Source organism: Citrus sinensis, chromosome 4, assembly GCF_022201045.2.
Source record: "Citrus sinensis cultivar Valencia sweet orange chromosome 4, DVS_A1.0, whole genome shotgun sequence".
NCBI lineage: Eukaryota > Viridiplantae > Streptophyta > Magnoliopsida > Sapindales > Rutaceae > Citrus > Citrus sinensis.
Genome location: NC_068559.1, coordinates 5,638,944 through 5,653,983, shown reverse-complemented (window position 1 = coordinate 5,653,983; position 15,040 = coordinate 5,638,944). Strand labels below are relative to the sequence as shown.

At 32.2% G+C, this 15,040-nt stretch overlaps 2 protein-coding genes across 2 annotated transcripts; both read right to left on the bottom strand.

Annotated features, from left to right (window-relative positions):
* Positions 1 to 335: 335 nt before the first annotated feature.
* On the bottom strand, positions 336 to 2,339 carry LOC127898686 (protein FAR1-RELATED SEQUENCE 5-like). Its single transcript, XM_052439821.1, has 2 exons — positions 1,710 to 2,339; positions 336 to 1,148 (listed from the first exon to the last, which is right to left on the bottom strand). The coding sequence occupies exons 1-2, from the start codon at positions 2,337 to 2,339 to the stop codon at positions 336 to 338; spliced, it is 1,443 nt and encodes a 480-aa protein (XP_052295781.1).
* A 5,171-nt stretch (positions 2,340 to 7,510) lies between these two features.
* On the bottom strand, positions 7,511 to 9,482 carry LOC102611905 (zinc finger protein ZAT5). Its single transcript, XM_006485284.3, has one exon. It carries the CDS (start codon positions 9,092 to 9,094, stop codon positions 7,943 to 7,945), a length of 1,152 nt encoding a protein of 383 aa, XP_006485347.1. The 5' UTR covers positions 9,095 to 9,482; the 3' UTR covers positions 7,511 to 7,942.
* Between the last annotated feature and the right edge of the window lie 5,558 nt (positions 9,483 to 15,040).

The following is a 15,040-nucleotide window of genomic DNA, read 5'->3' as shown; positions in this document are numbered from 1 at the left end:
CCTCGCTGTGCAGAGAATCTAAAATTCTAAATAAAGGAAGGCGAAAAGGGCAAAAAAAAAAAAAAATCATTTAAATGAGTTTCCATTCCCCATCTCCAATATGTCAAGGTTACTGGATCTCCAGAATGTTCCTGTGCAAATTATATCCTACTAAACTACGAAATGCCAGTCTGTTTTGAGAGAAAAAACTTTATACATAACCATTAATTTTGTTGACTCTGAAATTGATCAATACCATGATTGTTTGAATCCTGCATCACAACTTCGTTAACATTAGAATACAGTTATAACTAATTGTCCAGTCCGGATAATCAATTCAAAACTTATAACAAAAATCAGACCTGACTTAAGGAGGCCATGGTCCAAATGTCAGAAATTGCATTCAAAGATGGAGATGAATCCACTTTCTTAGCATGTGCCAGCCTATTCACAATTTCTTCATCTTTCTCAAGTAACTCCATTGCTTCTGCTAGCTTCTCTTTAACAATCTTAGTTCCTGAATCACTCAGAGATGCTATGCTGTAAACATTACTTCCCATATGCATCAGCTCACTAAGGCGCAATGATTGGACAGACTTAACAGTGTTACTTGATAAGCCATGTCTTTCATTACTCACCCTCACGACAATTCCCTTCTTTGCCTCTTTGGTCCATCTCTTCAATATGTACTGCACTGGTATCTGAGTGAGATTATTGAAATCAAATGCCTTTGGTGCATGGCGACACAAAATCCCCATTCTCTCAAATAATTTACAAGAACATGAAATATCCTGAGTACTCAAATTATAATTGATTTTGCACACTTTTTGTTGGGCTTCTTCAATTGCTTCATATATACAAACTTCACCATCTTTACAAACTTCTTTCATCCGCACTCCCATACAACCCAATAACTCCATTTCAAAGAAATTAAATATTTTGCTTGTATAAACATAAACCGCATGATTTAAAATTCCATTCCATACTTGGAGACGAGGCACAACATGTTTGCAAAAATGATCATCTTCCAACTCATCTAAATGCATCTCCTTTGTTTTTTCCTCAAAATGCTGCACAAAACTGATGACATCCATCCTTTTTGTAGAAACTTGATGGAAAACAGTATCTGTCACTCCTTCGGACAAAGTCAATATTTGCTGAAAAAGTATCTGAATTGAAAACAAGACACCACTTGTCTCGAAGTGAGTATAATTTCTTAAGCCACAAATGATCACCAAGACTGAATTTGTTAATCATGTCATCCCACGAGACTTGAAATTCAGTTTCATCATGACATTCGTAAAAGCATTTGTTTAAATATTTCATAAATTCAAGATTAGCAAATTGGTTAGCAAGATTTCTTCTAGCATCCTTAACAATGTGCCCAGTGGACAATCGATGGCGTGTCTTCGTAAATACAGTTTCAATTGCTTTCGACATCGCTTCATTTTCATCGTAAAAATGGTTTTCGGTTGTGTATTTCCCATTGACTCCAAAAATGACTCAAATAACCAAACATAGGAGTGGGTGCTCTCATCCAACAAAAAAGCACAACCAAATAACATGTTCTTCCAATGATGATTCACTCCCACAAATGGTGCACAAATTAAATTATACTTATTGAGTCGAAATGTTGTGTCAAATGAGACCACATCACCGAAACAATCATAATCTAACTTCGATCTACCATCTCTCCAAAAGAAATTTGTCGCTTGATTCAACTGGTTCACCTGGACAGCATAGAAAAAGCTTGGATCCTCGCACTTTTTACGTCTAAAATAGTTCAGCAAACTTTGCGCATCCCCTGGTTCCATCATATTACCCATCTCCCTTGGCAAATAATTCTCCATATCTTTCTTAGCAAACTGAACATTCCTATCACCACCGAAATCATTTCCTAAATAAGAAACAGGTTTCGTCCGTCTCCTACCAACATCAACACCCCCAGAAGCTTCAAATATTTTTCGACATGATCTTAAAAATTGTCTTTCTTCAGGTTTAGCCAATTCATGATTGTGCTCAAAGTTAATATGCGAAATCATCCACACCCCATTACTTACAGTAAAACGTATCAAAGCCTTACAACCAGTCCTTGTCTCTAACCTATTACACCTTTTCGCATCACACAAGTCTTCATCCACTGGAAACCCTTCTTTTGAACATACAAAATCCCGTTGCCGAATATTACCCGATGCATCTCTACGAACATGCCCTTTTCGAAGACTAAAACCCTTTCGAAAGGCATAATTATTGCACAAATTATAAGCTTCAGCATCTGATTTTACCTCCATTCCAACTTTGAGCTCTCCATCATTTCCAATTCCTTCTAATGCTTCTTTCCCACTATTTGAATGATCCATTAACAGAAGCAACCTAAATATTAGAAACCCAATAATTAAAAACTTTATAAACCAAAATTTGAAAAATAATTTAAACACTTGGTGGAAACTTACAGTAACGACTCGCTTTGTAACCGTCAGAGAAGTATAAATGAGGAGACGGAGGCGACCGGAGCAATGTGGCGGTGGCGGCGGCCGGCTATGGTTGTTACTGGAGAAGGTACGATAAACGAAAGTATCAAATAGTAAAGAAGCAATGGAGGCACAGGTCTCGACGGAGAGATGAGTAAATTTGTTTGTAAAAATAACCATGTTGGTTTTATGAAAATAACTGCTGAAAAACCTGCAGATGAATATTAACCAAAAGGATAAATAAAAAGACTATAATACCCATAGAAAATTTGCAGCAACGGGGGAAAAAGTACTGAAGCCAGGCGATCTCTCATTTTCTTTGCAATTGTTTTTTTTCTTTCCTTTTTTTTTTCTTTTTTTTTTAAACATTGTTACATCTAAAATATATAGATAGTGTTTACTTTTTGGATTGAAGTGGAAATTATAAGGAGTGAGAATCTTAGGATTGAGAGTGTAGAGTGGGAGTGGGAATAGGTTGTTTACTTACACTGGCATGGAAGTATGGAATGAAAATTATAATTCAATTTATGTGTTTACTTTATCTTAGATTGGGAGTAAATAGTTTTAAATTATAATTTTATCCTTATTTAAAGAATTATATTTTTTAATTACAAAGTTAATAAAAATATATATTTAATTAATAAAAATTTATTTTATTATATTTGTAAATTTATAATAATTATTAATATTCTTAATTATGTACATCACAATTTTTAATTAATTTTAATTTTAATTATATAAATTAAAAATTATTGATAAGGGCCATATAAATGAAATATTTTTAGTATTAACATAGTACGAAATTAATATTTTTTTTAGAATAAACTATTTATTAGTATTAATTATTAATATTAAATAAATATATTACTATTATTTAAAAATAAATATAATAATATTATTTAAAAATAAATATAGTAATATTATTTAAGTAATTTAAACTTAGAATCAAATCAAATTATTATTTAGTTAAATATAATAATATTATTTAAATATTTATTAAATATAATTATAGTAAATTTAATAAAAGGAGGGTAAAAAAGAAGGGTAAATAAAAAATGAAACATTATTTTATTTTATTTAATATAATTATATTAAATTTAAATATTATTATATAAAATAATAATATAATATTATTTAGCACACAATTAATATTTTCTTAGAATAAACGATTTATTATTATTAATTATTAATATTAAATAAATATAGTACTATTATTTTTAAAATAAATATAATAATATTATATTTTCAAATGAAGATAGCATATAGTAATATTTATTAATTCTTTATTAATATAATATTATTATTTTTAAGTAATTTTAACTTAGAATCAATGTAAATTATTATTTAGTTAAATATAATAAAATTATTCAAATAAATATAATATTATTTATTTTATTTTATTAAATATTAAATTAAATAAGAAAAATAATAGAAATAGGAGAAGTGGGAGGAGTGGAGTTTACGGAGTGGGATTCTAAATCCTTCCTCAAATTAGTTAAATAAACACTGGAGTGAGAGAAATCTACACTTCTCACTTCCACTCCAAAAAATAAACGCGACCATAGTGTATTGGGATTGAAATACGCAGAGTTTAAATGTCTCTTGAGAGCATGGGTAAAAAATTTATTGTCACTAATAATTAGAGAAAAATCTAATTATGTTCTACGTTCTATGAAAAGAGGAAAGAGTTTATTTAGGGGCTCGAACAAGTGTCCCCAATTATTTATGTTTTTATAATGCTTAAGAAACGAAATTGGGTATTTATCATAATCTGAACTGAAGATGAATTTACTTGAGAAACGAAAGTGTCCTCAATTTTTTATTATTTACAGTGCTTTGAGAAACTACAGTCTCCGAGGCGAGAGTGAAGAGGTTTGGTTTGGCATGGTAAGTAAAATATCAGTAGATGTGTGGGCTTAAAGCCCAAGAACGGAGAAATGAGAAGGCCCATTGGTGTATACCCTACCCGCGAAGGTGACAGAAATGATATAAGGTTGAAATGATTTAAAAACCTTCGTTTTGACGTAATTTATTTTAATGGTAACCGTTCAAAAAATAATATAGAGTCAATTTCGTAGTTATATATAATAGATTTTTGCAAATTAGTGAAGTTGCATGTGGTTTAGCTAGTGGTTTGGTTGCCAATTCCTCTCAATCTTCAAAAATGAAATTTTGGTTGGATTGGGTCAAAATTTCTTACTCAATCCGAATCCGAAGGATTAGGATAAGATTATTCAAAAAATTTAAGAGGTAAAGACCTATCAAGGTGTTTTATAAGCTGTATGAATGTAATGGAGTATTAGATCAAATATGATTATGGTATGTTTACTAATTAGTAATAGAAATTAGATTACTGGAATGTGAATCAATACTTTTTTTATTTACAAAATTTGTTGGGAGAACGGGAATAAGTCATCAACATATGGGATCCATATTACTCTTGGGAATCAGGAATGGGGTTTCTCATTTTGCCCATTGAAATTTTAAAATGCTCAAATTGACCAAAAAAGTTAAATATTAAAAAATTAAAAATTGAAAATACAAAACCCTAATTTCCAAATTGCGTTAGCTAATCTTCATCGTCGATCTCGCGCAGCACCCGTTGGAATTTTCTATGGCATGTGATCTACAACACTCATCATTTTCACCATAAATGATCTGCTTGCCCCGAAATAATGGAATAGAATGAGGTAAACTAATTCCTTCTTTTTTTCCCTCTTCATCTCCTCAATTGTCTGCCTCTAACTCTAAATGGTTTTATCAGAGCTTTCTGTCGTTCTGCGTTAAGCTTGCAAGAGATATATGATGTGAATATTTAAGAAATAATTTCCGGTTGAGTAAGATTTTATCATGAGTGATGTGGTGTTGACCAAGGAGGTTAAAATTCAGTTTACAGTTGGTTATGTGGCTGCAATGTCAGAAGGAGTTTGGTTACGAGTTTCGAAAGCTCAGCAAGTTAGTTACAAGATTGGTTATTATTGCTAGCTAGATTAGCATATGAAAAGCTGATTGATAGTCACTTTTTGTAATGCCATAAATTTGTGCATAGAGAGTCAAATTGATTGATCTTTGTTTCTGTGTAATTGCTGTAATCTCTAATCAGATATGAAACACTTGTTTGATGAATGAAGTCATCTGTGATCAGTGTGAATATAGGCTTAGTAATGAATGAAGTCATCTATGATGATTAATTAGTGTGAAGCTAATTTGTAACATGTGGCTTATGTATTGGGATGGTTGGACAAGGAAATTTCATAAATTATAAAACATTACCATCCATTCAATAGACGAATAACTTCATCCATATATTTACAAATTAGCTTTTGATAAGAAATTATATTATTTCATCTCACTGTCATATATATGATGAATTTTATAAGAGTCACGTGTCTGATAAGAATTAAATTAAAGATGAAAAAAAAATAAATCACCAAGAGTGATTATCTCAATCTTTATCAATCGATCACCTAATATATTAGTGGTTTGTATTACTTTTTAAGCGTAACATTTTTCTAAAATAAATTCTCATGAAGATTAGGAGTAAGGAAGCCAATTTTGGTGTTAAAGTTCACAAAATAATTTCAACACACGAATATACAAGTAATAGTGTTGTGGCTAATCTCATCTTAGTTTGTGAGGAAATAGTCAAAGTTAAAAGCATATCAACAATAGTATAGTATTTGCTAATTAGACGTTTTGGATTTTCTAATTAACCATTTCAATGTAATTTATCTTAATTTAAATTAAGATTGCGATAGATACTAAACTTATTATTACAATTCAACAACGATCAAGATGAGTACTAGATTTAAAATTCTCATACCAAACCTTACAAGAAATTTGACCAAATTATTCCTAAAATATAAGCACGACTTGTACACTCATCTCTAACCTAACAGTTTACACCCCTTTTTCAGCTCTTTAAAAAAAAAAAAAAAGACCAAACCCTTAAAAATTAAGCACTAGTGAAGCATATGCCCAGCCAATGGGCATCTAAAAAACTATTGCAAAATTTGCTGTCTTTCTTAGAGCTAGACAGACACCTAACTATTACTTAAACAACAGCTAATGATGCTTAAAAAATGGTGCCAGAAAACATGGCCAAAGCATTTGGGTACAAGGCTAGTTAGCTAGCCATAGCTCTTAATTAAAATAAAAAAAAGCCTTAAATGGGTATTATCGCCAACTATTATATGCAAGCTGACACAAAGCTCATAAGTCATTTGCCACAATTATTTTACGTATATATATTTGAATGTATTAGCTGTTAATAGTTATTGTAAAAGTTTGAACTAGCTGCCCTGTTTTTGTCACAATAAATATTAGTAGTTCTTAACCAAGTTTAGCTTTGTGATTTGGAAACAATAATCTTGGATTTTAGTACTAACCCATAAAATTTTACTGGCTGAATTAATTAATTGGAATAATTTTACTCACGTCATGTTACAACTAGTATTAATTTCCTTGCTTGAGATTAGTCTAAGACAAAAAAAAAAAAGAGAACCGCATTGCAATTAAGTCGATCTTAATTATCAGATTGGATTAAATTGTGTCGTTTTAGTCAATCTTATCATTTCACACTTATGTGCTTTGCCATAGTAACTTGTGATCAATTACAACAAATTAATGACAATTAATTTGTTGTTTTTAGAAATCTGATAACTGAATCAGCTTTGATAATCCATACTCAACTGCTTGACTAAGATGTGGATCTGACGAGCACATGCATTGAAGATAGAAGAAGCAACAGAAACACTGAAACCCAGTAGTGCAATTTAAGGCTTGTACGTCATTCAAGCAGCAGTGGATATATATCCACACACACACACACATGCATTTGCTGAGGTGTGTTGAGTAGGCTAGTTAACTAACAAATAGAAGCTTGATCAAGCAAGTAATTAAACACAACAAAATTAGCTGGGTAGGAAGCTATTTTACATAAACCACATTTGCTAATTAATTACAGCCCCAAAATTCATAATTTCAATAATTTCTTTTGTTTTTTCTTTTCATTTGGCCTTTGGTGATGGTGGTGGTGACAAATCCAAAGAGTAACAAAATTTCTGTTTTCAATCAAGTATGTGTAATGTAACACATTCCCCCTTTTCAACTGAAAAAATTAAGAAAAGAAAAAGTAAAGAAAAAAGATGCCCATCATGCAATTTTCATGATCACTACAGGCTTCTCATCATCAGTAACCAAAATAAAAATAAAAAATGATAATAATAACAGTACCAATATTCATTGCTTTAATTGTCAAGTTATCGAATACCAATTCAAGTTCATCAACAAATTGAACACTTTAAATAAAAGAATCAAAAGAATCTTTACATATATATAATTTTTATTTTTTTCTCCAGTAAAAAGAATTAAAACAATTGTGGTGATATTCAACGTCATCCACATCAATTTTCTTCTGTCACTGCACTGCATGGAATATAAAACGTCCCAAAAGTTAATTTTTTTTAAAAAAAAGAAAAACCTTTTTATCATCAATAATGACAATCCACCAAAGCTGCCGCGGCGGTGAAGACAAGAGATGATTTTTGCTGCTGCTGCGGCTGCTGTTGCTGTTGTTGTTGTTGTTGTTGCTTTGAAGAAAAGGGTAATTTAGATTCCTTCGGATCGTCTTCCGGCGCCGGCAGGTTAAGATCCAAGTCTAATGACAAAAGATTATTTCTTGATGATGACGACGACGATGATGATTTTCTTGGCTGATCTTGTCCAGCTTCCACAACAGCCATTGGCGTCAACGACAGCGTTGTGTTCGTCGTCGCCATCGCCGCCGCCGTCGCGGCAACCGGCGCCGACCTATGCCGCCTCATATGCCCGCCCAAAGCTTGCCCCGATGTAAACTCAGCCCCACAAATCGAACATTCATGAACCTTGCTGCTGTTTCCCTTCACGACGCCGTTGTTGATGTTGCCGCTATAAAAGCTGCTATTATTATTATTATTATTATGACCCCTATTGTTATTACTTAGCTGCAAAGAAAGAGACGAAACGTTTCGGAAATTGCCATCTTCTTCCTCATCATCCGATTTCGAAACGAGAAACTGCTGTTGCTGTTGCTGTTGATGTTGTGACTTGAGCGATAACCTATCATCATTCATCAGCATGGCCTTCGGTTTCTTGTGACTCGCTCTGTGACCGCCGAGTGCTTGAAACGAAGGGAACGTTCTGTTGCAAGTCTTACACTCGTAAACATAACACCCGCCCTTGCCGGTGCCCGTACCCGTACCCGGAGCTTCAAGAAACCTCCTGCTGTTAAATTTCATACCACTGTTATTGACGTTGTTGTTTATCTGTAATTGTGCAATTTCTTCCTGTTCGTGAACATCATAATGAGCTGGCTTTGGCTTTGGTGGTGACTCTCTTGTTGATTGGCATTGAGCTAGCAGAATGAGACAATTGGCCATGTCCTCGTCTTCCTCCGTGCTGTCGAAAAACTCCTCCGCCGAGCTCACCGCCGGTGATGACGAAAGATTTGTATTATCGTGAATGGTACCATTGACAACGAAAGGGACCGGAGATTGAGGGCGCTGGCGTTTGGTTCGTTTGCCTTTTACGATGTTATTATTGTGAGATTGCTGATCTTTGTTGCTGCTGTTGATCATCAACACTTCCTCTTGAGCTTCTTCCATATTAAATTAAATTAGAATAAAAGCTTAAGAGAGAATGTGGGTAAAAGAGAGAATGAAAAATGATGAGCTTAAGAATGAGAGAGAGTGGGGGGGAGATCAGGGATGTGTGTGTATTTATATTGGGAAAAAGAAAATGGTCAGTTTTTAGAGTCAAAAAAAGGCCACCCAATAGAGAAGAGTAAATTAGAGGAGTGAAGAATTAGTCCGTCTAAAATTTGGATTGAGTTTGTAATTAAGTAATAGAGAGAGTTAAATATAGTAGGATTTTGGTTAAAAGAGAGAGGAGAGCATCTAAAGACAACAAAGAAATTGAAGACCAAAAAACTAACACTAATTTCTTTTTTTACTTAATTATAATTTTTTTTTTTTTTTGGGGGGGGAAGAAAAAATTTAATGTAACTGAAAATATGCTAAATTAGAGAGAATATGATGAGTAAAAACATTTGAGGAGGGTGTTAAACGTAAAGTCCGTTTCACACTCTCTTTCTCACACTTTGCCAACGCACTTCACGATATTGAATTGAAAAAATTTCAGAAAAAAAAAAGAATATTACAATAATTAAACACAACACTTATAATTAATTAATTAATTAACATACAATTAAAACTAATTAAAGCCTAAGCTTTGCTTAATGGTAGTTGCACGATTTCAGCATGCTCTCTTGTTAAGGCTTTAATTGGCTTTCTATCCTCTACTTGCTTCACTGGCGTGTGTTGACACACTTCTATTCTTAGTTTTCATTAACTAATTAATTCTCTTAGCTATCACAAAGCAGCAAATTTCATGTTTTCCAGGTATTAATTATACAAATTTTTTTTTCGATTACTTGTTATGACTCGTATCTTTCGAATTTGATTTTTTCATTCTGTTTAAATAATACATGTGATTTGAGGGGTTACGTAATTGCATACGTATTAATTTATAAGTGAATTAAGTCTGAGAGATTCGAATGTCACTAATATAGATGAAGAGAAAAAGAAAATTGAGTTGCTCACAAAGGAGATTGAAGTTTTTTTTTTTTTTTTTTTTGTTAGTCAAATTGAAAACTACTTGCTAATTGTTCCCTAATTTTTAGCCTCTATTGTAATAAGAACCATGACGTTGTCAGATTAAGAGAACAAAACTAACAACAGAATTATTAGTATTAGAGAATAGCTCATAAAACACAAGTGGTTTTGTTCTCACTGTGCACCAATTATAGCAAAGTAAAATATGCATATAGAAATTCTCAGGTGTAAACGCTAAATACGGATTTCATATGAATTCATTATTACATATTAGGATCCGGTGCTTAGCTGAGCTGATTCTGAGTACCGGATCAATGGTCAACAGTTAATTGAGGCCATATGCAAAAATTGTTTACAGTTGATTTAGTGCTCAACACAAACTCAGCTGAGCACTGAATCTGTTTCCTATTATTACACCATAACATCATATGGTGTAATAATGAATCCTTATGAAATCTACATTCGGTCATCTGTACTTGAGAAACTATTGAATCATATGATTTAACAGTATAATGGCATGAAGCTTAGGATGCTAAACCAAATCAGTACAATATATATGATTTACTTAGACAATATATGCTTATTCTTAAATATTGGTGACTAGGTTCGGACGTTCAAATTTTACAAAATTTAGATTTGGACTATGTGATCGAGATGTTACACCGTTGTAAAATACTTATAACTTCTACACAAAGTGTATAGATTGAATTTTAATTTTGTTTTTTTTAAAAAAAAAGAAAATTTATAAAATAAATTATGAAAACTTAATGCCCGAGGCCGAGCCAAGTTGGTGCCAGTGGGCACAGCAGCCACATTTACTCACATACAAATATAACATACGTATTTCCGAAGAAAAAGATGCACAAAAATGTATAACAGTAGTACGCTGAAAATACAGGCAGTCAAAAAACGGGAAATAATAACTCTACTCTTTTAACTCTACCGACCTGATCAATAATTAATGTATATACATATACCTAAATTGGGAGAGAATTTGTTAAAAGGAAAAAAAAAAAAGAAGAGCAAAGCAAAGCAAAGAGCAAAGAAAATGCATTACTTTGCCTCGACGATTCTTCTTTCTGTTTCTTCTTGCTCATCATAAGATGATTGGAGTGCAAGCCTGGATCCCACGGAATCTGCGGTGCTCTCTCACATTCTATTATTCTATTATTATTATTATTATTATTATTATTTTGCTTCTTTGTCATGTTCCCTTCACTTGCCATTGCATGCAATTCTTGTGCCCCTTTTTCCCTAATTATAGTTTAAGTAATTCACCAGCTTATTTTTAATTCACATATATTCCATTTAGTCCCTTTTGATAACTTTTTTTTCTTTTTGGGGTCTCCAGACTAATATTTAAAGTGTAACTTTTGTTAGCAACTCATTGATAACACCTATTTATGTTTTAAAGTGATGAATAATATGCCTTATTTAGGTAGGATATACTTGACGACGTAAAAGCAGTAGTAACGAATCGGTGTCTAGCAAAATTAGCGGACACATCTAGAATTTGCTTTTATTATTTGATGGTTTTCCAAAACTGATGAAATTAGAATATCTTGGATAAGTTCTAAATCAAATTTTTAACTTTATATCTCTTCCATGATATTCAAACTTGAGTGGTATAAAACTAGTTGAAAATAAGTTTGATCGAGTCATTAGATACTAAATAATTTTTAAACATGCTTCATTTTTTTTTTATTAATTTCAATTTGTGTGAAGATGTATTTATATTTAATTTGTAAAGTCCTATTTTATTTTTCACTAACGAAATAACCCAAACACCCAATGAAATGGAACACTTTTTTATTTATTTATTAATATATATAAAATTAGAATGACCACGTGAAGGAAATTACTCTTTCCTGCTAAGAACAGATCACTGACTGTTTCTCATGTTCATGTTTACAGGTGGCGCACGTATAACTTGGTTGCACGAAGTGTCCTTGTGCCCACGAATAATTTAGAGTGTATCACAGCTTGCTTTTTGCTTCTCACTCACTGAACTTGAACAAAACTTATCAATAATGCAGAACGACTATATTAACTACTGAAAAATTTGGATAAGTATCTTTGTGAGTATTTCATAATCCATTATTTGGTACACATTTTGTTGCTAATCATTCAGTTCATGTGCTGTTGACCAAACAATTTATTAATTTATTTCTCATTATCTGTTGTAGATTCAATACTATTCTTTATTTCTTTATTTCCCCCTTTTAATTGGTTACTGGGTAAGCACCAATTAGCCACTAAACAAGCCTCTAGCATATATAGATCATTATTAAAAAAGCCAGAAGAATTAATTATTTACCTTTTCAGGCCAATGATTGAGATTCAATAATTAATCATCTTTAGGGGAATACAAGGGCCAAATTGCTGAAAACAAAAATGCAGGTAATTAATAAAAACCATATCTATAGCTCCATTTATCAAGATAATGTAGGCACCAAATATACTTAGTGACTCGCTTGTAGACTTGCAATATAATGCTAGCTTAATTGCATTCAATTTATTGTATTTAAACTCGTTTCTAATCTCCCAAAATCTCATCATGTGATTATTGTATGTGAACCCTTTGTGTTTTTGTGAAATGAATGTTGATGATTACAATGGCGTCATTCATGCAGAATCTCAGTAGTTTGGTTGTTGTTGTATTGCATTTTAGGCGATCGATGGCATGTCAATATTCTTGTGTGGGATAATGGGTGGGTTAAGGGGGGCAAGTCCTTTTGCTTGAAGCATATGATACGATAATTGGTGGCTACAGCTTTAGGTTGTGTTTGCCACGTACGTAAAAGACTTAAAAGCAGCCTAAGAAACAGGAATTTTGAGAAGCATATATAAGATCCCTTCAATCATGGTTAATTTCTCTCTTCATGCATCTCCTTATAATAGACCTTCCAGAAATAAGAGAGGCCTAAGACTCTACCCTTATTTAATTTTATCTATTCGATCTTCATGTTGAGACGGTGCTAGCCCTAAGACTTTACCCTTCTAGTAGGCAAGCAGGTAGACAATTCCCTCACTCTATCTCCTTGGCCAAAGATGCATTCAATATTATAATGCTTGTTTTATAGAAATCTTGAGAATCAAAAGAGCCATAGCTTAAGCAAGTAGAGAGCAAGTATATGCTTAGCTGCCACTGTGTGGAGAACCGACCTTCAAATATTTTATATTTTGTTTGAAAACTTATTATGCCATTTTCTACTTCACAAGTCACCAAACAGTGAGAGGACATCAAGAGATTTAGTAGCTTCACAGCCACTCAATATATGTAACATGTTTGTGCAACTAAGCAACCACCCAAAGCCCATCTCCAATAAATTAATTATAATCTGAAAAATAGAATATTATTATGTGAGGAAAGCCAGTACTCATGCCCATCGAATTATTCGCTCCACTTTTGCAAGTCAACTGAGGCTATGACATATGCTGTGAGACTTGGGTTTGTTTTGGCAAATAAGTATATATATTGCACCGAAATTGGCTGTAAAATTTTTAATATAACCTTATGGCTGCTAATTGGCTATGGCCACACCAATATGGAGAAGCTGACTTCAAGAAAATGAAATGCTGAAACGGCAAGCGTACGACCAAAATTTTGGATCGCCTTGACGATGTCCTAGTGTGTGTATTTATACATTTATAGTATCAACTTTGGTAAAGTTTGAAAAAGTTATCAAACCATATGATTTAATAGTATAATGTATTTATACTATTAAATCATATAACTTAATATCCTTTTCAGATTTTAATAAATTCAAGATCTTATTTGAATTAGAATTAGAGTCGTACAAAATTGAAAAAGAAGTATACGTACAAATCTATACACTTTTTTATTCTAGTTAAATTTTGGATTTTGAAATTGAAATGAAATCTCAATCCATTATTCTTTTTAATTAGTACTTAGTCAACTGATATACATACCAGGTTAGCGTTTGAACCAGTGTTGATGAATTGGTAAGCGGGCTTGCTCGCATTACAGTACTGTACAGTATTTTTACACTATAAACTAATTAATCTGATGACATAGAACAGAATATGTTTCGATTATTTTAGAAAGCTTTTTCTACTGTTTGTTTATGAAGACTTTGATTTCTTGTTTAGTTATGACTTACTTTTCTTGCATGAGTTAATTAACTTCTAAAGTGAGTTTAGTTTATTATAAATAGAAAAAGTCATTCTATTGTTTAAGTAAACTTTTAAATCAACAAGATTTCTCACCTTAACTTTTTTCTGCGATGATGTTTATTCAAGCCTTATGCCATTGAGTTGTTGCGTTAACTAGAATATAAGTAGAAACTCGAAAATTACAATATTTTCGAAAATACATCTCCTTTTTTTGGATTTTTATCATATGTACCTCTCAATTAATTAATCATGAAAGAGTAAATATTATAATAACAAGAATTCAACAAGAAAAAAAGTGTATGCAGTGTGAGTATTATAGACTTTTTCATCTCAAAATTATAAAAATCTATCTTTACACAATTTGTGAAAATAAGTTAATGGAGAGTTAAAAGAAAGTAGTAGTAAACACACAGCCTCCTGGGCGTATAACTCGGTTGGTCACCTAAGTTTGAGTAATAATAGGGGAAAAGAATTGGTATTTAGTGGGTAAGGTATCTCATATCTAAATGTTTCAAATCTCATTAATGCACGGTTATAACTGCATTGAATGTGAGTAATTTAGCTGCAATTTGCAGTGGGTAGAATCTGTTCATTTTCGATGCTCTCATATCTACTAAGAGTGTAATGCATACGTGGGCATAATATCTTTTAAAAGCAGAAACCAGAGTCACTTACAATCACATTGAGGTTTAGAGTAAACTTCCCATGCGCTGATACATACCCACATATTCATAATAGCTACTGGTTATGTTGCGTATCTCACCTCATATCATATAACCTGTTAACCCTTCAAAGAAGACA

Excerpts from the sequence above, each read along its gene's own strand:
- LOC127898686 (XM_052439821.1), bottom strand. The coding sequence starts at position 2,339 with ATGGATCATTCAAATAGTGGGAAAGAAGCATTAGAAGGAATTGGAAAT. Across the intron at positions 1,149-1,709 it reads GCTTTTTCTATGCTGTCCAG|ATACTTTTTCAGCAAATATT; the intron begins GTGAACCAGTTG and ends TTTTCAATTCAG.
- LOC102611905 (XM_006485284.3), bottom strand. The coding sequence starts at position 9,094 with ATGGAAGAAGCTCAAGAGGAAGTGTTGATGATCAACAGCAGCAACAAA.